This window comes from Limanda limanda, chromosome 8 (assembly GCF_963576545.1).
Source record: "Limanda limanda chromosome 8, fLimLim1.1, whole genome shotgun sequence".
Taxonomy (NCBI): Eukaryota; Metazoa; Chordata; class Actinopteri; order Pleuronectiformes; family Pleuronectidae; genus Limanda; species Limanda limanda.
In genome coordinates, this window is record NC_083643.1 from 26,072,914 (window position 1) to 26,096,513 (window position 23,600).

A 23,600-nucleotide genomic window follows, 5' to 3' on the forward strand; every position below is an offset into this window, starting at 1 on the left:
GAAATAAAAAGAAAAGTAACTTGAATGAAATGACTATTTAAGCTTTTTAGCTCTGGAGACCTGGTTTGTTTTATCAGATGGAACAGAATCAAACTTTAAGGTACAATGGGATTCCAAGATGTAAATGATGCTGCAGCCAAGTTTGCTGGTATTTATACAAATGGCAGAGTTAAAGGTTTAGTGTGAAAGGGATTCATTGGCAACTATTTTATATAACATAATCCTAGTGAGGTCTTCTAGTGTTTATCTAAATTTTATGAATTGTTTTTACTTTACCCTAGAATAAGCCCTTTTATATTGAAATACTTTATATTTACATCGGAGCAGGTCCTCTCTACGGAGGCCGCCATGTTTTTTACAGTAGCACAGACTGGTCAAACTAAACACCATGAGTTTTATGACAACTGAAGGTAACAACAGGTTGTTTATGTTTGGGAGGGTATGAGGTGTTCAGCTGCAACTTCACTACCAGATGTCACTAAATTCTACACACAGAACCTTTAGGGTCATTGCATCAAATAATTGTCTAGGGTGATTTCCCGCTGTGAATGCTATAGTAAATTTAATCATTGGTGTTTAAGACTGCGGTTGAAAAGTAACTCAATAACTATTATTTCTTGACCCTGGTGGAGGTCAAAGCTGTGAAGGAAGCTGTAAGAGTTGGTATAAGGAGACCAGTGCACAAAATGCAACTACACTGGGCTGTACAGCTAGCCAAGACATGTTTCCTGTCCTAGAAATGTTTCTGGTTTATGCAAGGGGAACATTTAATCTTCATTTACTCTATTGTAAATAATAATACTCATGTTGAACTATGAGGAATATGTGAAGACAATCTTAAACTGCAATAGTTCTGTATCATGTAAGAGTAAAACTGCTTTTTAAATTTTTTTTTAGATTGACATCTGTCTGCTCAGATGCGATTGTTACATCTCTTTAAATGTTGCGGCTGCAATGACTTGTGGGATGGCATTTTCTCTCCTTAATGGCCTAAAGGTGGGTCTAGTGTTTCCAATGAGAGGAGGTGGGAAGCATTGACGCTCTGTTCCTTTTTAAAGACATCTCTTATGGTGGCTGCTAAAATACTTCCTAGTCATTAAACTCACTCAGGAACCTTCCTAAGCGAAATGGACTATTCATGTGCCCCCTTTGTGCAGGGACAGCTGCTCTGCACCTCCACCCTCGTCCATTTTAGATAACACCTGAGTGGACACAGCTGGAGAGGCTGTGTCACGATATATCATTACACAGCCTCATCTCCTTCAACACGGTCTAAGAGTTGCAGGCAGCAGCATCCATCACGGGCTGGAGTGGAGCTTCCCGTCTGCTTTGATCCGTCTCTGTCTCCACAGAGAGCTCAGGATGACCTCAGACTGGAGGTCACAGGGTCAGACTGAACATCAAGGTCTTTACAAGACGTGTCTTCATCCAGAGCACATTGATGGTATATTAAAGTATAGAAAAGTCTTTATGATCTGGAACCTGAGGATGATGACGTGAGATCAGTTTAGTGATGAGCGGTTCTGGTTCATCAGGTGAATGGTCGTGTGCTCTGTAAATCAGACTTCAGTTGAAGATGTACTAAATGTATTGCCATGCACTGTAAAAGATGAATGTGATGTGATATAATTGAGTATTTGGTGCGGAGACCCCTTCTGATGTCATCAAGTTTGAAAGGGAGTGTGGCTGCATGGTAAAGGAACCCCATGGGGTCTATACACTGGTGGTGGTTGATAAGATCTAGAAAGTGTTGAGGATCTGGTGAGCCGTGAATTACTAAAATGACAGCTGACAGAGATGAGAACAGATTTAAAATTTGACAGCAATGACGTGATTGGCTGATTGAAATTGTGGCAAAATCTGATTGGATGCTGTAAACACCCAACAGTCATCTGATTAAGTGTGAAATTGACTTGTGAATGAATAAGACAAAGCAATAGACTACCTGGCTGAAGCTTTCTGGACTCTATGATGTTCGGCTTGACATCTGCCGGGTCTCCTCAGGTATTTACTGACTTTTTGAACAAGCAAGTCCATCTGAGGTTCAGGTGAGAAAGTTACCTGTCAGGAACACCTGTCTGTGTCAACCTGGTCAATATGAAATGACGGAGAGCTCTGAGGTTTTGACCTGGTGGTTGATTTCCTGTCACTGCCCCACAACATTACCACACTACTGTATCAAACAACCTCGGAATCTGCTCAGCATTCATCAGAGATTCAAAATGGGGATCCAGTTTGATGAGCACAAGGCCGCACAGACCCCAGACAAACAGGCCGAATGTCAAGAGGGTTTTTTTCTCCTTGAAGGCAGGAAATTGCCTTTCCAACAATGCAGCGGTACAGAGAGAGCCTCCTGTAAGTCAGAGCTTAAATGAGTTGTATTCAGACTAAATTATCTGCCACCATCACCACACTAATCATCAATAACAGGTTTGAAATAAAAAAATATTCAGCTGCCCTCATATTGAACCTGGATACTCAGGGATTATTGCGCCGTCCACCTGCCACCTGGACACAAAAAATTGTTGGATTTAATTAAAAGGGACACAAGCGAAGACTGAGACGAGACTTTCAGCTCCAGGTAAATTGTGAATTTATGATTTCCGGTGTTCAAGGGTCAAGCTGTTTGCGCTGGGGCAAAACAGCTTGACAAATTCAAATGACTTGAAACACTCAAAGAAAATTCTAAAAGCATAATCTAGATGCACAAACACGCAGAGAGAGACAGAGAGAGCAGTGTATGCAGCAGCAGCGCCCCTTGCTGCCTCAGGCTAAAGCTTCCCAAATAGAGGAGCTAGCAAACACAACACACCATATACATGTAGATCAAACCTACATGTCACAGAAATGTCTTTAAAAACTGCATTGATGATCAGAACAACTTTCAGTTTGTCAGTGCATCTAAAAGACACATACATGTGTTGGTTTTTATTTAAAAAAGATAAACAGTTAGAATTTTGTTTAAGTAATATTCTGCATTAAAGTACAATGTAATTAATGCGCTGAAGTTGAACCAAAAATCACTGATTGGTTCTTTGTACCACAAGCTACTTGTTTCGATTCATGCTTTTCATTTTCAGGTATTTATTTCCAGTGTTGGATAATGACGGATGGAAAACGGTAGTTTCCATCTTTTAAGAAATAATAAACTTTTGAAGGAGCTTTACAGAGAAAGAAAAGTCCGATGTTTTATAAAACAAATCAAAATAGATAATTAACCAAGACAAATTATGCAGCTTAATATTGACATAATGGATGAAAGAAGTTTGACAAAACACTGGAGGTAGAGATGTGATTTAGATGAAAGAGAGAATCTTAAATCAATAGAAATAATGAAAATGGCATGGCAATGCATCTAATAATTGTTGAGATATTTCTGTCTGAACTTCACATTACATTTCATTTAGCTGACATTTTTATCCAAAGCGACTTACAGTAAGTGCATTCAACCGTGAGGGTACAAACCCAGAACAACAAGAATCAAGTAAGTAAAATTTGCTTGGAAAAAAACAAAGACAAGTGCTACATGTAAGTGCCATATAAGTGCATCTACATATATTTAAATAAATAAATGTATGTTTATTTATTTATTTTTTACCAAACAGCCCATAACAAAAGTGGTGGAACAACAGAACAACAGTTTCGCGATTAAACCCTGTGGGTATTTCACATTATTATGAATACAGTATAGTCGACCATTGGTAATTATTTAAAAAGGACCCTTTTTTTTAACTGCTGCATGTTTTTGCACTATAATGTGATCAGGTCCTTCCCCTGATCACGAGGTTAGTCAGGTCAGATGCAACATATTTCTGATGCTTACTAGTGCTTGAAGATTGGGGTGCATAATTTTTGCAATATGTAATGTTGTCATGTTTGATTGTGAAATGACAAATGAGTACAAAGAGGGAAAGATGCAAACATTTCATACTGATTTATTATTCTGACTGTTGATATAAATCAACTGAACCTGTCAACGATCATGTTCCAGCTATGTGGTCAAAATGAACATTTTATATGTCAAAAACATAATTCCTTTCAGAAACACTGGAAAAAAAACAACTAATCATTTAGGATTTGAATTCTTCAAGCACAATAGGAACTGGTGATTAGTGGTGTAGAAAGTACTTGAAAGCCAGATATCCTACCTGAAACTGGTGATATAGTTTATTGTAAAAGAATAATGCATTTTAGCTGAAAAGCCACTTTTCTCGTAACAGTAGTTTAAGAAATACTCAGATCCCAAGTCACATGCACACATTCACCCTCATCGGGGTTGTTATCAGGGCCTTTGATGCCCCTGCCGTTTATCTGAGTTAGATTTGCAGTGTGCCAAAGTTTAAACCTAGGGTTGATAATCCAGTAAAAGGGCAGGCTAAGCTTTGCAAAAATGCAACCAATACATTCCAATCCCCCCCTTCGACCCTCTCGTTCCAGCTACGCCCCCAAACCACATGAACCTTCACTGAGGAACAACTGCTGGAAGGCAACTTTTCCAAGAGTCGGTCGCGAACGTCTGACTATCACCAGTGCTTCAGCAGGAAAATAGTCCATGTTCCACGAGAGCAGGGGCATGGTGCGTTGATCCGCCAGCCGGCTATCAATCCTTTATTACGTTTGAAGAAGTGCTCATCAATTACTTAAATTGTATTGGATTTGCTTGTTTTTTTACCATTGAAATTGAGTAGATAATGGGGGGAATGTAATGTTCGTTGAGCTAACACTTTACCTAACAGAGTCTTTCATCCAGTCAGTTATAAATGATGAAGCATCGTGGATGAGATGAGAATATTTACAACTCCGGCAAAAGTAATCCGAGTTTTCTGGCAGCACCTGAACGCGCCACCTGGCCCCTCCTACTTCCGTTAAGAAACCGCTATCTGTCAGAAAAAACATCCCGAGCTGAGCTCCGCTACACGGACTCTCTCCTCAGAGGTCACCGCTGCCCGGTAGAGGCTCCTGCTTGTCCCCATCTGTCACTCCGGCCACACAGCACAGAACATGTCCGGACAGAGGTAACCGTCCCCCGGGCTGCTGCTGCCTTCCCAGCCGGCTGAAGGACTAGGCAGGACGGACGGACGCAGATGGAGAGGCCGCGGAGGCTGCTGCTGCTGTCCGAGCTCCGCGGCAGAAACGCCGCGTACGATGTGAGTCTGAGCCGGTGCCTGCTCACCTGGAAGAGACGGATCTCCAGCCCGGTGTACCACCCGTTCAGACCCTGTAAGACCCGGAGAAAGATAGCATGTCTGTCCGCTGCGTGTGTGTTTGTGTCTCTATCCCTTCTGTCGTGAACCCACCGCTACATCCTGCGTGGTAAACAAAGGGCAGAGGACACAGAGGGACATATTGGACATAAAGATAATACACATGAGTTGGCAGGATAGAGAACAATGATTCAGTCTGGCCTGGGACAATAAGTGAGACATGATACACCCGGTTACATCACTCATTACATCCAGTGTGACACTCGATCTGTGGAGGGCAGAGTGAGGCTGCAGGCACACAAACCAAACCTGATTCACTTTATAGAGAAGTTTAGAGGAGAATCACATTCACTTCCCCTTCAGCATGGACCACAGAGTCTCACATGTCATCTACTGCAGCAGAAATACCAGTTAAAACCTTATGGTTTAGGGAGACAGTTGTAAGGAAGCTCAAATACTTTTTACATTAATGGTTGATCCATCCACTCTAATCTGATGAATCTGAGACCAGCACAGCACTAAGGATTTGATCTATTTCTGTCGCTTTGTGGATATTACTTTTGGTTGTTTTGTGGTGCACCTCTGTGGTGGGTTTGTTTAGAATTCACACCATGTTATTACATAGATTCTGGTGACAATGTCTGAACAAACACTCATTTCCACAAATGACAACAATCAAATGACAGGGGGAGCACAAGGTGAATTTCATTCAGAATCAGAACTTCTCATTATGATGCAGTAAAATCGTTTTCCATTCATTGTGACTTCCACTTTCTGGGGATATTATTGTATACGAATAAACATTCAGAGATGTGATTGGAAATTATATCAAAAAGACTTTTGACTGCAGAATTTGCTTGGGAATCATTCATTTTTTTAGTTATCACAGGGTTTTTTTGAGAAAATGAAACGAACAAGATAAATAGAAAGTCCTGTTTACATCCCTGAAGCCTTCATATTATAGGAGCTATAGTTCTGGATTCAGGGTATACATATACCTGTTTTAACCTTTTGGGTAAATTACAAAAAGTGCCTCATGTTACATTTTTAAATGGTGAATTGTCTGGTTTTGCACCTGTCCAGAGAATTGGTCGTCCCACCATCTTTTCCATTTGTTATGAAATCATCCATCTGTCTGCTGCTTTGTCTCAGTCCTCAGTCACACAGTTGAGCTGTGGCACAATACAGTTTATTTAGTTTAGTATTTGAATATTCAAAACAGCAGAGCAACACGGTTTCATTTTCAATGAGACCCTGGCTGTTATGATTTCATTGTGACTTGCAGCTGAATTCATCATTAACTGATCCAGAATCAGACATTGAACCTTTACCGCTGTGTGTTTTCATAGCTTTTAAAAAGGTTACACTTATACAGCAGACAACAGAATGTGAATCTATTTGATCGGGTGTTTCCCGATTCTTACTGTGATATGCACCTGGGAGTTGTAGTTTACTTCTCTCTCTCCCCTTTTTATCCCAACCGTCTCGTTGTAGGCTTACCTTATGAGTTTGTCAATAAGCAATATATTTAATGATACAGTCGATCACCTTTTTGAAGTTGTTTATGTAGCGCTTTCTCTATCACACATCACTCGGGGGCACTTGGGAGTGGGGTTCAAACAGCCGACATTTTGGTTAGTGGATGACCCGCTTGTCCGACTCATCACAGTCCAGCGGTTCATCATCAGCATACAGCTTCACAAAATTGAAGCCAAAACTGATTGATCGCCCCCTGGTGGCTGACTAAAAAGTCTGTTTTTATAATTTATTTGATTCTTATGTAAAGTTGGCTGAGAATGTTTTTAATTTATTTGATTCTTATGAAAAGTGGGCTGAGAATACATGACTGACAGCTTAGACTGACTCAGGACTAGCTGTGTGTCGGTGGTACCTCGATATTGTGGCTCCGCTTTTAGCCTGATGTATGTGCAGTGGGAGGAAGTGGGGGCATGTTGTCCGTCTTTATATATAGTCAGTGTTCAGTAGTGCAGAGGATCATGGGATCATACATATTAGTCATAGTACACAAGCGCAAGTATCAATGCCGTCAAGTTGTTTTAAAGCAGAAGGAACAACGTGTGAATGAAGGATATCTCTGTAGTCGAGCACAGACACGATGGTCGACTGTACAACTAGACACACAGATTGTTTATTGTGATTTAACATTCCAAACATCTTGAGTTTATTTGAGAAATTCCCAGACATTCGTGAGACTGGACAATTTCAACGTCAGTGCTTTTTACACAAAAATGAGGAGGTATACGCACGTTTTTTAAAACGCAGGTAAATCCTCTGAAACGGTGTTTATTTTGCATTTTCACCTAGATGTCTGGAGCCGATTTAAAAACCTGTGTCCACTGCAGAGCCATTGAACCAAGAGAAAATGGTTATTAAATGCAAATGTCATCGCAGCACGGGTCACATTTCCTTGTTCCGTCATGTGTTTTAGTTTCCCTCTGGTTGTCTCTGTGGAAACAGGAGCAGGATTTCACTCCAGAAAGTTGATCGGGTTCCCTCCCACGTCTTATGTAAGACGCCAATGCATCTGTGAACATATGATACAGATACAGGAGTCAGATGCCTGACATGGAACTGAAGGTGTCAAGTGATCAGTCATTAAGACCTGGAGTAGGATTTACATTTTTAATGTCAATGTGGCCTGAGGATTCACAGCAACATGTTTGAGTTGAGTGATTGGGAGGGGAATAATAGAGCTTCATTTGAAACACAGCAAGGCTTTTATATTTGCATTGTAATCATATGTAATTATCATCATCAATTTCAAGGAATTAACACTAATTTAAGGAAGTGTCGACACAGTTAAGTAACTAACAGGAGCAGCTGTGGTAGTGATCTTCAGTGGACAATGACTTCAAACCGAAAGTTAATCTGCTGTCTGATGTATTCATTCGCCGCAAAGAAGCTCTGAAATCTGATGCACTAGAGGCAGCTGCAGGATTATAATGTTAACTGTGTGTGTGTGTGTGTGTGTGTGTGTGTGTGTGTGTGTGTGTGTGTGTGTGTGTGTGTGTGTGTGTGTGTGTGTGTGTGTGTGTGTGTGTGTGTGTGTGTGTGTGTGTGTGTGTGTGTGTGTGTGTGTGTGTGTGTGTGTGTGTGTGTGTGTGTTCAGCTGTACAACACAGGGTGTCAGTGTCGGAGATCATCTCTGTCAGAGAGGAAGAGGAGGAATACAGCAGCAGACGAAGAGACGATGGCAGCTGGAGGAAGATCAAAGAGAGAGACGGGAAGGACTGCAGGCAGACCTTCACAGGTAAACCCATCTGGAAACATACTAACCCATCAGGAAATGTATGCACACCTGGAAACACATTAAAACTCATCTGGACACGCATTAAAGTCAAGAGGAGACATATTAAACACACATGAAAACACTGAGAACACATCTGGAGTCACAGAAAACACATCTGGAAACCCAATTAGAAACATTTAATATATCTACAATCGCACTTGGTAACTCTCCTGAAAATCACAATGAGTAAACATGGTGACACATTAAGCAAACCTGTAACTATGTGGAAGCATAGTATCATATCGTAACTGGAAACACATTGAGAAAACCTATCCTTTAACACAGTGGAAATATCTGGAAAAACACTTGTAAATGCATTACGTGTTTGCAACACAAAGAACATGTGGACCCATCAGGAAGCACAATAGACAGACCTGGAAACACGTTGAACTCAGCTGAAAAGCTTCTTGAAACAAGCCTAGACACTCAGTCTGGAAAAAAACATCTGTAAATAGGCCAAACAAAGCTGCTGTTTGTTCACTCTGTGGCTCTTAGTACTTTCTGAGTACGGACTGAAAGAGGCGGAATCAATTCTGCAAAATATCCATATTATTGTAACTTTGAAATGTTTGGTTTTGACTTTTTTGTGTGTGTGCTTTTTGGGTTCCAGTGTCATATGTGGAGAGGTGTCAGCAGCACCGCTGGCGGTGTGCTGAGGTCACCTTCACGTGTTCAGATGAGGCCCTGTGTCAACGCTGGGTCAGCAGCATCAGAGAGCAGCTCGCCTCTATCAGTACGACACTATATGTGATATATGTATATCCACAGTAACGCACACTGACTAACACACACTGACTAAAGGTGCAATCACACTAACGTATTCAGAAATCTGTAAAAAAAAAAAAAAAAAGTCAATTTAGAGAAATTTGTGGTTTTCCGCCCAACCTCTTTGTATCCGTATGTGTGAATGTGCAGTATCACACACATGATTGTTCCAAGAAGCTGTCAGTAACATAGTTGTTGTTTACAGCCACCAGACCCAAACACCTGCTGGTCTACATCAACCCTTATGGGGGAAAGCGACAGGGCAAACGCATCTATGAGCAGAAGGTCGTCCCCCTGTTTGCTGAGGCCGGCATCTCCACGGATGTCATCGGTACGTCCTGCATTACCTCTTCGGCTTCCTGGGTCAGCGATTCTACATCGTAACATGTTGTATCGGTTTGTTGGTTGCTATAGTGACAGAGTACGCCAATCATGCGAGGGACCACCTGAGGACAGAGGCGGAGCTGAAGAAGTATGATGGGTGAGTGTTCTGCAGCTTAGTTCCTACACAAAACACAGTTCAAAATATAAATTAGGATTCCTGTGTATCCTGGAAAACCTTAAACCTGTTAAGTTAAAGCAGAGAGAATATAATTATACCTTTTATTTGTAAAGACCTCTTCAAAACAGTTTGCAAAGTGCTTTGCCTATATTAAAGAATTCAATATATGTATATTGTAGAAGAAGAAATAGTAAAGTCAGTGGTATTGTTTTTAAATGCTCTGAACTTCCCATCAAGTTATTTGATATCTCCCCAAACTATGTCATGTTTGTGAAGACAGGGCCTTCACAAACATGACATAGTTTGTCATACAAAGAACCTTTGTATGATTTATATTTGCAAATATATAAATCATACAAAGTCCAATAATGTCACTGTTGAAATGTAACCGGACAACAAGGAAGTGTAAATTATTACATTTACACAGTTAAAGAGTAACAAGGTTGTAGAGGAGACTTCCATATTGAGGAACATGTTAGTGAAGCAGTGTAATACCTGTTTGACACACCAGCCCCCCCCACGTAAATGTTTCTTAAAAACATTTTGAACCCTGTCATTTTATCACAGAACACAAAGCAATAGAGCGTAACAGTGCCCGCCCACTTTTAGAATGGCTGTGGTTGTGTAAGTAAATTTCCCATTAATTCTCCAATGACATTTAAAGACTTAAAGAGTTTTAAACCAGCTATGAGATGAATCAAGAACATAAAACAATTGATTCGGAGCAAAAAACAACATCATTAAATGGAACAAAGGTAAAGGTACGAGACTGTAAACATAATTACTTTGAGGGTGAAGGAACTATGCATCCCATAAAAAAAAAACTGCAGCATGTTAGAAATAGAAATAATGATTATTCTGTGGTAAATGGGATGTAATGCTGAACCATCCGACTTTAGCTGACATAATTTGAATGGTTATGTTAAACATTTCCATGGCAACAGTGAGCTCTTCTAGTGTAGCACTTCTCCTTGACATGCAGAACATTTTCTTAAAATGAAGTTGATATAGGAACGTGTTGCTTCTACAGCAGGGTATAAAAATGTGTCAGTCTTGTAGTTTGTGGTAAATCTACCTTGGATGAAAATATTAAGGCTGATATTCAAAATCTCAATTCAGAAAATGAATAAGATTTGAGCTGTTGAGCTCTCTATTGAGATGCATCATAAAAGACCCACAGAGAACACAACCCTCTGGCTGCTGTTTTACTGCCAAATGTATACACTTTAAGGTCTGATTACTCACATAAATGATATTTGACTCTTCAATGGAATTGCATTTTACACAGATAATACATTTTGTGTCACTTGTGTAATCTTCTAACGTCTTATCTGACCCTGGCTCAGTGTGGTGTGCGTTGGAGGGGACGGCATGTTCAGCGAGATCATCCACGGGCTGATCTTGAGGACGCAGATCGACGGTGGCGTAGATCCAAACTGTGCGGATGAGGCGCTGCTTCCCTGTACACTTCGCATCGGAATCATTCCTGCAGGTCAGATACAAATAATACATTTGATTGAAATAAAATACAGTCTCCATCGTTCTGTTCAGACGCCACCTTTAGTCGTAGTATTAGAGCAATAAGAGGATGAAGAGTTGAAAGGTCCTTGAGGGAGTTGTAGAGGTGTTCGGTGCACTGAGGATGCTCCTGTGGTCCCTGAGTGAAATGGCCTAACCTGTAGCATTATTTGTGTCTCGATGGTCACTTGCAGTTTATCACTCTGTCAGATGTTTTTGGTCTATTTTTGATGACTTTCTCTGCTGCTATGTTGGACAAATTGTTCTATTACTAACTCTGCTTTGCTAAGTCTGGCTCTGTTTAGACCTGGTCCTAACATCCGTCCTGAGAGAGACTAAATGTGTTTCCTGTGAGCACTTATGATCAGCTCGTACTCCTCCCCAATAAAATAATCACTTACGCCATATGTGTATAAGGACCAAATTATGTTGTTTTTACCCAGTTTATAGATGTGATTGTTAAAGATGTCACTATTTGTGTGTGTGTCGATGGAGGGAAGGATTCAGGAGGGGCTGGACGAATTTTGTGCCGCTCCACTATGAGGGTGAATTCAGACCTCAACTTAAGGCTGACCACTAGAGATCGAATCACTCAGGATGGATGTTAATACCAGGTCTTTACAGGGTCGCAGAAAGTTGCACAAATCAAGTCAAGTTAAACAGATCAAAGTTGTAATAATAGTGTTTCACTGTTTATACACACAAAGACAGTATACAAATGTCAGAAATTCAAGTATTTGATTATTCGTAAAACTTATAGTATAGTGTATTTCAACAAGATGCTCCACATTTAGTCTAATATAATGAATTTATTCTAGTAATTTAAAAACTTTAGTCTTATTACAGGTCATATTACAACTTTGTTCTTGTAGATGACAGCTCAGATATGTATCACTGTAAGTGACCAAAATACTGCGTCTCAGACTTTGCGTTACATCCTCAGATCACAATGACTCCTCAATAACCTGCCTGTTCTCATCAAAGATCATAATTATTCACACATTCTCTCATTATATCTGTTAGAAAGTGTTATGTTAGTAAAACTCCTCATCGAGCAAAGTGCCATTAAACTGCACGTTAGCAGGTTTGGGCTTATGTTGGAAAAACAGGGATTAAGTTTTAAAAAACCGCCTCAAAAAACCAACGACTGATCTTATCTGTCAAACTCAGTAATCAATGTATGAAGCAGAGTTGATCATTGTCCAGGTCTGGCCGGGTCTCCATGACAGTGCGGTGTTGTTTGCTCTGTATTCTGTTATCATCATCTTCATTGTTTCCTCTCTGTTCCAGGTTCAACAGACTGTATCTGCTTCGCCACTGTGGGCACCAACGACCCCGTGACCTCGGCTCTGCACATCATAGTGGGTCAGTGACAACATCAACTGTAGCATGAATCAATTCTGCACCACAGAGGTTATTTTACAGGGTGCACACAAAACTAATGTGGGGGTTCAAGCTCGGAGGATTGTCCTGCATTGTGAAAAGTCACATAGCTCTAGGAAGGTAAAAATAGGAACAAGAACGTTTTGCTCTAATTCATCATTTTTATCTTGAAATAAGATAAATTGTTTAACAAGTTTTGTTGTTATTTATATATCTGTACAATTGATTATGAAAATAAAAAAAACTACTATTGATTAAATATTGGTCTTTATTTATAATATGATAATATATTGTTACCTAATTATCTCACCAACAGATTATCCAAATTACATCCAATTTTAAACATGACAGAGTTGGTGCAGATTCTATATGAAGAAGCTTTAAATCTTTTCATATTCTGTTTTCATAAAGTTATAATTGTTTTTGGAGCATACCCGTCTCTAATAAGGTCATTTCTAAAATGTTTTAAATGTTCAGAAAGTCGTCCGATACTGCCATCTAGTGTTATTTCAGAGAACATGCTCTGAACATTACATTTGCTGCACTAGCTGAAGGCCTTAGAGCCCACATTGTTCTGGGTCAGTGCCGGCGCGGTTCTGAAGAGGCTCTGGTGTAGCTGCTTGCGAACTAATTTGAAAAAAATGAAATTCTTGAACATTTCTAAAATAGTTTCAGGTTAGTTGTTGATGGTGTGTTTGCTTACATGTTGTGTGTACAGGAGACTCTCAGTCCATGGACGTATGCTCGGTTCACCACAACAACACATTCCTGCGATACTCTGTCTCCCTGCTGGGATATGGTTTCTATGGCGACGTGCTGACTGACAGTGAGAGGAAGAGATGGATGGGGCCGGCCAGATACGACTTAGCAGGTAGACACACAACAAGCTCTGTACAAACAGATTTCCTCTCAAACCCCTTCATGCGCCCAACACTTAACAAAGGCATGTTAAGTGTTGTTACATTTTGGGCACGTAAAGGGTTTGAGGGAAAATCTGTGATATTAGTTATAGTCCCAACTACACACACACACACACACACACACACACACACACACACACACACATCTTTACATGAATGAATAGATAATGATATTCCGGGAATGTACACTTTTGAATTTAATAATGATGAGTGTTCAGGCCGGATGTAACATATAGATTGCACTGCTGAGATCACATGTTTTTGTTTACAGCACATCGACACCAGTGTCACCAAAAAATCTCTTGACATGTTCATCAGTGTTTTTTACGCGTATGGCTCCACTTTTTCATCCTGAGATATTCTAGACTTTTTTTTGTTTTGCATCAGTAGTGTGTCAGATATGTCATCAACAGACCCACTCGCTGTGAGTCCTCTGGAGAATCTCCTGCTGTGTTCTCACATGGGCTCTATTAAACATTCTCCTGAGATTTTACCTGGTGCCTTGTCGTTTTACGGACATATCTGTGCACCTTAGCGCCACCAAGTATTTTGAGCTTGTAATCAATGATACAGACCGAAAATGAGGATACACTGAGGCTGAAGGTAAATCTGACTGGCTACTGGTTTGTATGGCCGTACTATGAAAGCCATATGGCCCCTCAGTAGATCAGACATCATTACCTTGATGCTTTTTCAAACTAAACACTTTCCCTTTTTGAACATAGGACAAGATGGAGAATACGTAGTGTACGTTCTGCCGCACTAATTAATGCCTACCACCAGGGGATGTTATTGGGATGATAGTGATCACCAGTGATTTGTGTTAGGGACATATCTTCAGTTGTGTAGCTTATACTTGTTAGCCATGCAATTATGATTCTTTTAATTACACATCTAATTCAAAACGTGATTTTTTTGCTGAAAAACATACAGGGCAGGTATTTATTCTTAGTCCTGATTGTTCTGTTCTTCCTCTCAGTCCTTAAAGCTGTGTTCATAATACTCCACCAACAACAGTGTTGGGGCAGCATTTACTGTACACGTGGCCATTTGAAATTCATTTGGAAAAAAAACTTTGCAGTGCATGTGGGGCTGTTCTCCAGAATCAATATCAGAACTTCATTTCAAAGTTATGATGTCATGTTTAGGCACTGAGCATCTGATATCATCCTGAACCTAACAACGATCCTAATAACAAAAACAGACTTGCTACAGGACAGAACCGATGCAGCAATAAATGCATCATGTCTGTATGTAAGAGAGAATGTGATTGTTTCTTTTTGTATCAACAGACAGCGTAGTTACAAAGAATAATATTGATACTGAATCATCCTCAGTCATATGTTTTTTGTAATGGCATGATGTTGACACCTGCAGGTCTGAAAATGTTCCTGACTCATCATTATTATGAAGGAACAGTGTCCTACCTGCCTGCCAGAGGCATCATGGGAACGCCACGAGACGCGGCCAGGTGTCTATCAGGGTAAGGGCTAGAGAGAGACTGCTATACAGGTGTTACACTGTGTTTGAAAATCAAAATAATTAACATTCTCTGATGTTTAATTTGAACTCTGGCTGGAGTCATTTAAGTCTGGTTCAAGTTAGCTAACAGAGGTGAACAGATCAGTCCAATTGTTTAGTTTATGTTTAGACAATCACTTTGTTTAGCAGTCAAGGTTTGGTCAATTTATGTAACCGTTTAGTTTAGAAGCAAACAAAAGTTTGGTCCTACTTTGCTGTAAGTGTCAGGTTAGCTGTTAAAACATTAAGCTTCAGGTCAGTTAAGCAACTGAAATAGTTTGGTTAAGATAAGCTGACAGTTCAGTTTAGCAGTTAAAATTGTGAGCAAAAGTTATCTAATGTTTCAGTCTAGTCTGGTTCAGGTAATCTAACAGTTGGATTTAGACACCAATCCTTTCTGGTTCACTTCAGTCAAGCTTATGCCAAGTTCACGCACAGCTAACTGCTCTGCATAGCAATGGTTCACTTAAGCAGTTTTAATGACGTCTGTGTGTCTGTGAATATCCAGCTGTGAGGTTTGTCAGCACAACGGGCAGCAACTTGCAGAATCATCTGTGACGCACGAGATGGATGAAGCATCGGATGGTGGTGAGTCTAACAGATAAATATATGTTTGTATGACAGTAACCTAACTGATACATTCTGGAAGCAGGGGGTGCTACAATAATACACATTATCTCAAGGCACTTTACATAGAAACTCAACAGTTCCCACAATAAGCAGAGCACTCAGCTGCCAGGCTCCTCTCCTGTGGAACCACTCTGTGGAGAGAAAAAACTCCCTCATTAACTGGAACAAACCTCTAACAGAACCAGACTCAATATTAGTGGCCATCGGCCTTGACTGGTTGGGGTGAGCAGGGAAAATGGGGAGGAGAGATGGGTGGAAAAGAGGGGAGAGAAGAGAGAGAGATAGGGGAGACCAGGAACACTTTTGCACCGTCAGGTTTCAACACTGACTAGTTATATTTAACATTGTAAGGATTTAATTGATTATTAATGATAGCAGCAACAGCTGATATAACAATTAATTAATAATACATATTATTGTTAATATTAACAAAAGTTGTTATCCTGCAGCTCTGGAGGCAGAGATACCTGCAAAGAGAGAGAGAGAAAGAAAGAGAGAGACTGTGGGAGGAAAAAGACAAATAGTTAGTGACATGTAGTAAAATAAATAAATTAATAAATGAATGTGGGCGCAGAGAGATTGGGATAAGTGCTCAGTGCATAATGGGAGTTCCCCAGCAGTCTAGACCTACAGCAGCCTAACTAAGGGATAGTTCAGGACTTACCTGATCCAGCTCTAGCTATAGGCTTTTTCAAAAAGGACACTTTAAGTTTAACGTTAAATGTAGAGATGGTGTCTGCCTCCCGAAACCAGACTGGGAGCTGGTTCCACAGGAGAGGAGCCTGGTAGCTGAGTGCTCTTCCTCCCAGTCTACTCTTACAGACTCTTGGAACCACAAGAGAGCCTGTGTTTTGGGAGCAAAGTGATTTATTTGATTAATATGGTGTTTAGAGCCATCAATAATTCAAATGTTTATGCATTTCAGAAGATATTTATAATGTATTTGGAAAATCAAAGTGGTCTCTGACTAGAGCCCAGGGGTGTACCACAGCATGCTCTTTTGCACAAGAAATGACTATGGGTCCTGGCACTTTACATGATGCTGAATGTTTCATGGTATGGTCATTGTACTTTACAACTGTGCTGTGAATATTAACATTATGACAACAGTGAGAAAGGTCAAAGATGTCTTTTTTGTGGGGGGTTGTTGTTCCAGAGAGCGCCGGTGAGTGGAAGATGATCCGAGGGAAGTTTCTGGCTATAAATGCTGCCAGTATGAGCTGTGCTTGTCCTCGCAGCCCTAAGGGCCTCTCACCTGCTGCTCACCTGGCTGACGGCACCACTGACCTCATTCTGGTCCGGAAATGTTCCCGCTTTGATTTTCTCCGACACCTTCTGCGACACACCAGCAAAGATGACCAGGTACAGCTGAGAGCAAGATAATAAATCTGTTTGGGCTGCTAGAAGTGATTATGTTAATCATTGAGGAATCTGAGAATTACTTTCTCAACTAACCGATGGTTTGTCCTCAATTTGTCAGAATGAATTGAAAAATGTTCTTTAGTCTTTTCATTTTCCAGCCTTTCAAGGTGGTGAATTTTCATTTCTTGTTTTATCAGACCAAAAGACCAAATTAAAGATGTATATCTAATATAACAGTTAATTCCCGATGTAACAAGAGTGACTTACTGTTTTTGTTGCTTGATAAGTGATAAAAAAAGTTCAATATGTCTTGAGTCAGATCACGGCACCTGGCATAGCTGCACCTGTTTCCTCCAGATCCGCCTCATGGTCTCCTCCTTCCCTCGTTTCACACAGTTTGACATGACCTTTGTCGAGGTCCACCGAGTGCGGCGTTTCCTCTTCACGCCTCGTTACTGCCAGAGCGACTCTGACCTGGAGCTGGACCTGCAAGAGCATGGCAAACGCCAGATCTTCGGCCAGATCTGCCGAGACCACCCGGCTTGCAGCTGTGCCCCCGCCTACAGCAGCTGGAACTGCGATGGCGAGATCCTGACCCACACGGCCATCGACGTTAGGTACCACAAGGCTGCGTGATTGTATGACTTAGCAGTGTTCAAATATTGTAGCCCAGTTTGGATTTCATTTTAAGATACGTATTCCTTTCTTTTTTTTTCCCAGAGTGCACTGCCGGTTGATCAAGCTGTTTGCACGAGGGATCGAAGAACAGGCAGTGTTCGAGGATCTCCCCAACCCCTGTGCAATATAGACCCGTACCCCATTTTCCCCCTTCAGACACTGGAGTCTTCGTTCTTTTTCCAGCCATCGCATATGTTACTGCTGCAGGAATCGTCATTCAACACTCATCGCATCTTTCACCAGGAGACTCAACAGGATTTTGTATGGCGTATGACAATGTAACTTCCTGGGTTTTATGATGTCCAAAATGAGTTTCCTTAAATCGCCTTGATCTGCTTTATATGTAGCCCTTTGGAAGTAGCAGCTGCTTTTAGAAATCAATCACAAAATTATAGACCTTGTGGAGAGAAAAGTTTCACCCTTAGAGTTTGGATTAGTTGTGGGTGACACTGTTGGTGTCTTGTTTTGATAGCTGAGTGGTTGCTGGGTGTCTGACACCTCAATCTTGTGGCCGCTTTAATTTGGACTTGTCTTGAGATTGTCACTTTTTGTATCAGGACTTGCATTGAGTTTTGTGGACTCTGACTTTTCTCGGACTTGTTTTGAGTCTGATTTCTCTCTGTCTGACCAGTAACAGTCTTTTGTCTTGAGGATGATGTCTGGAAGATGTAAGGGGTTTTGACTCGGACTTCACCTTGCTTGGACGTAGCATTGACTAGTCCAGGACAAATTCTCTGCATTGTTGTAGAACTCAAGTAACATCTCTATCGAAATAGTTATTTTCAGTTATCTCCGATTCGCCTTGTACCTGTGATGTTCTATCTTTGACATGTCTTAATCTTGGCTACCAGTTACACTCAATTGTAACTGCAATCTTGACTAAAACTCGACCCCTATTTGGACTTGACTCTGAAACGTTTTGACTTGGACTTGTCTTGAGATTGATTTAAATTGCCTGTTCATTCATTTCTAGATTTGTCTTTTTTGGCGCTTGATTGTGATCAGTTTTGTTTATCATCTCAGATGTGTCTCTGCCTTGAGTGCGTACTCGACTCTGACTTGTCTCTTACTCAACTTGTGAATCAGTGGTCTTGTGAACTGCAGCTCTTCTGCCCTTCAACTGGGTTAGAAACGTCATCTTATTTGCACTTTGAAATAGTTTCAATTATTTTTCAACCAAAAACCATTCCTGAATTTGGAATTATCTGTAACATGTTTGAAGGATGCCAGACACCTGCCAGTCATTCCCAGGGTCAAATTGTCCCTATAGGTCAAGAGTTGATTCACAAAGTAGAACCCATGCACATGGTCAGAAAAGAAAGTAATTCTGACGTGATTTATTTTTTACTGTTGCATTTTTCTTTAACAGTCACTGTCTGTTTTTCAGCTGTGTGAAGGTTTCTGTTACATTTGATTTCAAAAACACACATAGTGTTGGGTTAGTGTTTCCATCATTTCTCAGGAAACGATCTGAGTCTAGTTGTAGCTTTCAAGTTAAAAATTTGGAAAAGTGTAACTTTCATCAAAACAGAAGAAGTCAGTCAAGCTGGTTGTGGCTGAGGATGCTGTACAGCGCACACATGAAGGTTTCAATCGTTTTACTCCATATGCAAATCACTTCAGTCAGTTGGTGCAGACACGACAACACGTCATCGTGAAAGTTTCCTGCTTTAACACCAAACAAACTGTGCAGATAATCTTCATAGTCTGTGAAATGAGCTGAAATTGTAGCTGTAGCTTTTCATAAAATCTCAAGATAATCACATGAACCTTCCAAGAATCAGGAGTAATGATTCAACAACACAAATATGTTTTTGCAAACAAATTGCTTCAAAGCAATTTTACCTCCTTTTTCAAAAACAATGTATTTGCTGTGTGATGTTCCTACACTACATGGCCAAATGTATCAATCCATAGCTGCATCCCAAATGTAATGCATTTGTTCAGGGCTTATAGACCAGTCACGTTCTTCCACACCAACTGGTACGATTATTTTCCTGTAAATTCTGTCTTGTGCATGAGTTTTCTATTCTGAATGCCAATCTTTTGATCCCCACTGCAGTCCAGTAGGTGGCAGTAATGTGGCTGTAAACTGGTCTGCCAACTGGCATTAAAACAAGAAACGGAAGTATTCAGGCAAAACAGAATTGACATAATGTTGGAAGAACACTTGTCTTGCTTAGAATATATTGGTGTGCTGTAGATTTACCTTCATCTGAATTTAAGGGCCCAAACCAGGAAATAGAATAAAAGAAAACTAAAGAAGTGGTTCTCAATTCTGGGGTTTTGTTCTGATATTTTTTTTGTGAACTGCATCACAACTTTACAATTAAATTATTCAAAACAATCTGATTTGAATTACTTACATGCGATAGACATTTGCCACCTATTCAAGGGATGAGTCAAGATACTTTTGACCATGTGGTCCACACTCCAAAAAGGAAACTGCTTGTTTATACATCAGTCAATCCAAATGAAGGTTACACATTTGAATGTATTCATAATGATGAATCATTCAAAACATAAATAGTTTTTCTTGGAATTAATATGATGGTTTCTATTTGATATATCTGGATCTTTGTTTCGTAAAATAGTTTAACCTTTGAGGATAAATCAGACTGGAAGTTGGGTATCCGCACTGGACTTGCTGAGTAGAAGCTGTTTCTTTGTATTTCTGTTAGTTGTTCATTTGTTGAACAGCAGTCTTGTTTTCTGCCTGCTGATGTTGAGCTGGACTCAAACTGACGGAGGAGAGGACCTGTAGCAGCTCACGGTGCTTTTCAAAACTCTGATCAATCACTTTTTAGCTTTGTCCTGATTTTAATCTGACCAAATACCAGTTTGGGTTCTGTGATGTAGCTGTCTGTAACAGTTGTCTTCAGGTCTTCACAGCCTCAATATGTTGGACCCAGTACCAAGCATACCCGTGGAAAAACAATGTTATTTTAGTATACACCAGCATTGGCAGCAGCATTATGCTCCACTACAACAATAACACAATGCCCGTACAGACATGATGAGCCCGACTGAGATCTTAGTTAGAGCCTGGACCTGTGAAGACCTGTTGCTCAGCTCTTTGTCTTATGTTGATTCATCTTTTTAATTCTGTGTTCAGATGAACACTCACTCTGGAGGTTAAAACTAACCACTTGTGTGCTACCTGAAAATGCATGACTGAGGTGACCTTTTTATCAGGAGAAGATTTAATATCTTCTTCATATTTAGCCTGCTGAAATGATTAATAAAACATGTTTGTGTTACAATAGTATCATAGAATTAATCTCAGATTTGGCGTGAAAAGAGGTACATTAATTTGCATCTTTTCATGAAACTGTTGGTGCTGGAAGCTCACAGTACTAAACACGTGGCATGCTGTAGTGATTACAGTACAGCTAACATGCTATTTAGCTGAGAACATGTCGGCCCATAGTCAGCCATAATATCCCACTTATCTAGCTCAGTAGACCGTAGCTAATGTATGTTACTGTTCAGCCAGAATTGTTAGCTGGCTTGCTACTAGCTAATGTTGCATTTACAAATTATACCTGGAGACCAAAAGGCTCAGACACAACAGATAATGGCGTAACGAAAGTCCCTTTTGCGCCTCTGAGAAATATGCAGTGCTACATGCTAGGTTACGTGACGAGGTTTCGCAAGTGAACTGCTGTATCTTGCAAGCTAATGGCTACCTCCCTGCTAGCATTTTGGTCTAGTAGTTATTAATTTCATTCAATAAAATGCTGTTTAAAAGGGGAGAAAGTGCTGTCAACTTACCAAAAATAAATTCAAGTCTTGTTACTGATTGTAAGCAATGTTTGTGTTTATTGTCTAGCCAAGGTGGTTAAATCAATCTGGATGACCATGAGTTAAAGTTAAAATACAACAACCATGCAAATGTAATGGTTTAAAGGGATAATTCACCCAAAATTATTAACTCACTCATTATCTACTCAACCCTATGCCGGTGGAGGGGTGGGTGAAGTGTTTGAGTCCACAAGACACTTTAGGAGTTTCAGGGGTAAACAGTATAGCAGCCGAATTAAATACAATTGAAGTAAATGGTGACAACTTCTTTTTGGGTTTGAGTTTTGTGGACTCAAACACTTCACCCACCCCTCCACCGACATAGTGGTAACAGTGGCGGCTGGTGACATTTTTTTGGGGGGGGCGCACTTGGGCGGCGCGGTTTAAATAGCCCACCGCAATGAGAAAAAAAAAACTGAGGTTTTGATTAGAATATTAAAAAAAACATAGCTTTATTTCAATAACATACAGTGCTCAACACTATCCAACAACAATAACCTGTTACTAAAAAAGGTGCCCTGCTAGCGTTAGCTTCGGGACCGGACCAGCACCTCCGTGCACCTCCGGGGAGCACCTCCGGGGACGTCCCCGGAGGTGCTCCGGGACCGGACCTGCACCTCCGTGCAGATTAAAAGTATCTGCTAACTATGCAGCTCCTGTAGATCAGTGATAAGGTCTCTGATGGACAGTCCTGTCAGCATGATGTATAAGAAACCCTTTCATTGGCTGTGGGCGCAAGTGAAGTGCGCCCATGGCTCGAACTGTCATCCGCCAATGAGAAGCTGTCCTTGCTCAAATGTTCCTGCCCCTTTTTTTGGCTTCCATAGACTTCCACTTGGCCGGCGCCCACAGGGAGGAGTGGCTTCTCTCTCAGTGATAACGAATGGCAAATATATTATATTTGGTCACATTTAACTTAAATGTGACCAAATATAATATATTAAGTGGTTTTTGACAGGGGCTTACGGTCTCAAAATTGTAGGGTGGGCGGCGCCCCAGCGCCCTGTATTGACAAACCGCCACTGAGTGGTAAGTAGATAATGATTGAATTTCTATTTTTCTGTGAACTATCCCTTTAAGGATTTATTAAAATGTTTTATATTGGATCCTGTTTTGTCCCATTTCTCAAGAATCAGTGACCAACATTTACCAACTGGTCGGTTCAAAGTTGGATGAACTGGAAATTCAAACATGATGCTAATAGAAGTTTTCTTTTTCCTTACATTTTTTGACTTGCTTTCATCCCAGTTAGCGGCTGGCACGATGCTTATGAGTATCATGAACTGCTGTGACTGTAAACCATGCTGTACCTCTTTAAGGAGTTAAACCACTACGGCGCAGGGTTTTGTGATTCCATAGGGTCAACATCATTAAGACTGTTTGAATGTTGTCACTGAACTCAATTCAATTAAACTTTTTCCACTTTATTGCAGACACAGAAGCTCCATATTTTAAACACATGTAGCAGCTGATAAATAAGAAAATTAGATTTTTGTGAAGACAGCATTCAGAAACAAGAGGAATACCTTGTATCACTCTGTCATGGATGGCTCAGTTAAGGCCATTATGATGACATTTGTCGAATCAGTTAATCGACAAATACATTGTACATACAATTCCTCAAGACTGCATGAAAAGATTGAGCCTTACAGGCCAATGGAAGCAATTCGCGTACATTCTAATCACTAACAAGTAAATCCACTGATTGTAGAGAGAACTTCAAAATTCACAGAATTTATACATAGCTAACGTGATAAAATACTATAGTAAGTTATACAAGTTATATGTTACAACTGTAGAATTAAATCAAAACACAATTACTGAAGCTTTTCAGTCCTCAAGTGTGCGTGAGTGTGCTCTTCAGTTTGAGTAGATTCTGCTCTAACATAAGAACAAATCCCAGATAAGTAAACATTGGTGAATAAAATTAATCTTCGTTAAAACTGTGTAAGTGAGTTTTAAGAAGAAATGAATAGTCATTATTTTAACAGACAATAGGCAAA

At 40.4% G+C, this 23,600-nt stretch overlaps 1 protein-coding gene across 1 annotated transcript; it reads left to right on the forward strand.

Moving 5' to 3' along the window:
* The first annotated feature begins 5,084 nt into the window (after positions 1 to 5,084).
* LOC133009211 (ceramide kinase-like) lies at positions 5,085 to 21,577 on the forward strand. The gene is made up of 13 exons (XM_061076642.1): positions 5,085 to 5,220; positions 8,335 to 8,475; positions 9,125 to 9,247; positions 9,485 to 9,610; positions 9,694 to 9,760; positions 11,128 to 11,273; positions 12,590 to 12,664; positions 13,401 to 13,553; positions 14,980 to 15,085; positions 15,632 to 15,711; positions 16,910 to 17,115; positions 17,512 to 17,732; positions 17,836 to 21,577. The coding sequence occupies exons 1-13, from the start codon at positions 5,085 to 5,087 to the stop codon at positions 17,921 to 17,923; spliced, it is 1,668 nt and encodes a 555-aa protein (XP_060932625.1). The 3' UTR covers positions 17,924 to 21,577.
* Positions 21,578 to 23,600: the final 2,023 nt, after the last annotated feature.

What these genes read in the sequence shown, in the direction of transcription:
- LOC133009211 (XM_061076642.1), top strand. Translation starts at nt 5,085, where the DNA reads ATGGAGAGGCCGCGGAGGCTGCTGCTGCTGTCCGAGCTCCGCGGCAGA. An exon ending in CTGCAGGCAGACCTTCACAG is followed by an intron (nt 8,476 to 9,124) that starts GTAAACCCATCT and finishes TTTGGGTTCCAG; the next exon opens with TGTCATATGTGGAGAGGTGT. An exon ending in GCGGCCAGGTGTCTATCAGG is followed by an intron (nt 15,086 to 15,631) that starts GTAAGGGCTAGA and finishes GTGAATATCCAG; the next exon opens with CTGTGAGGTTTGTCAGCACA.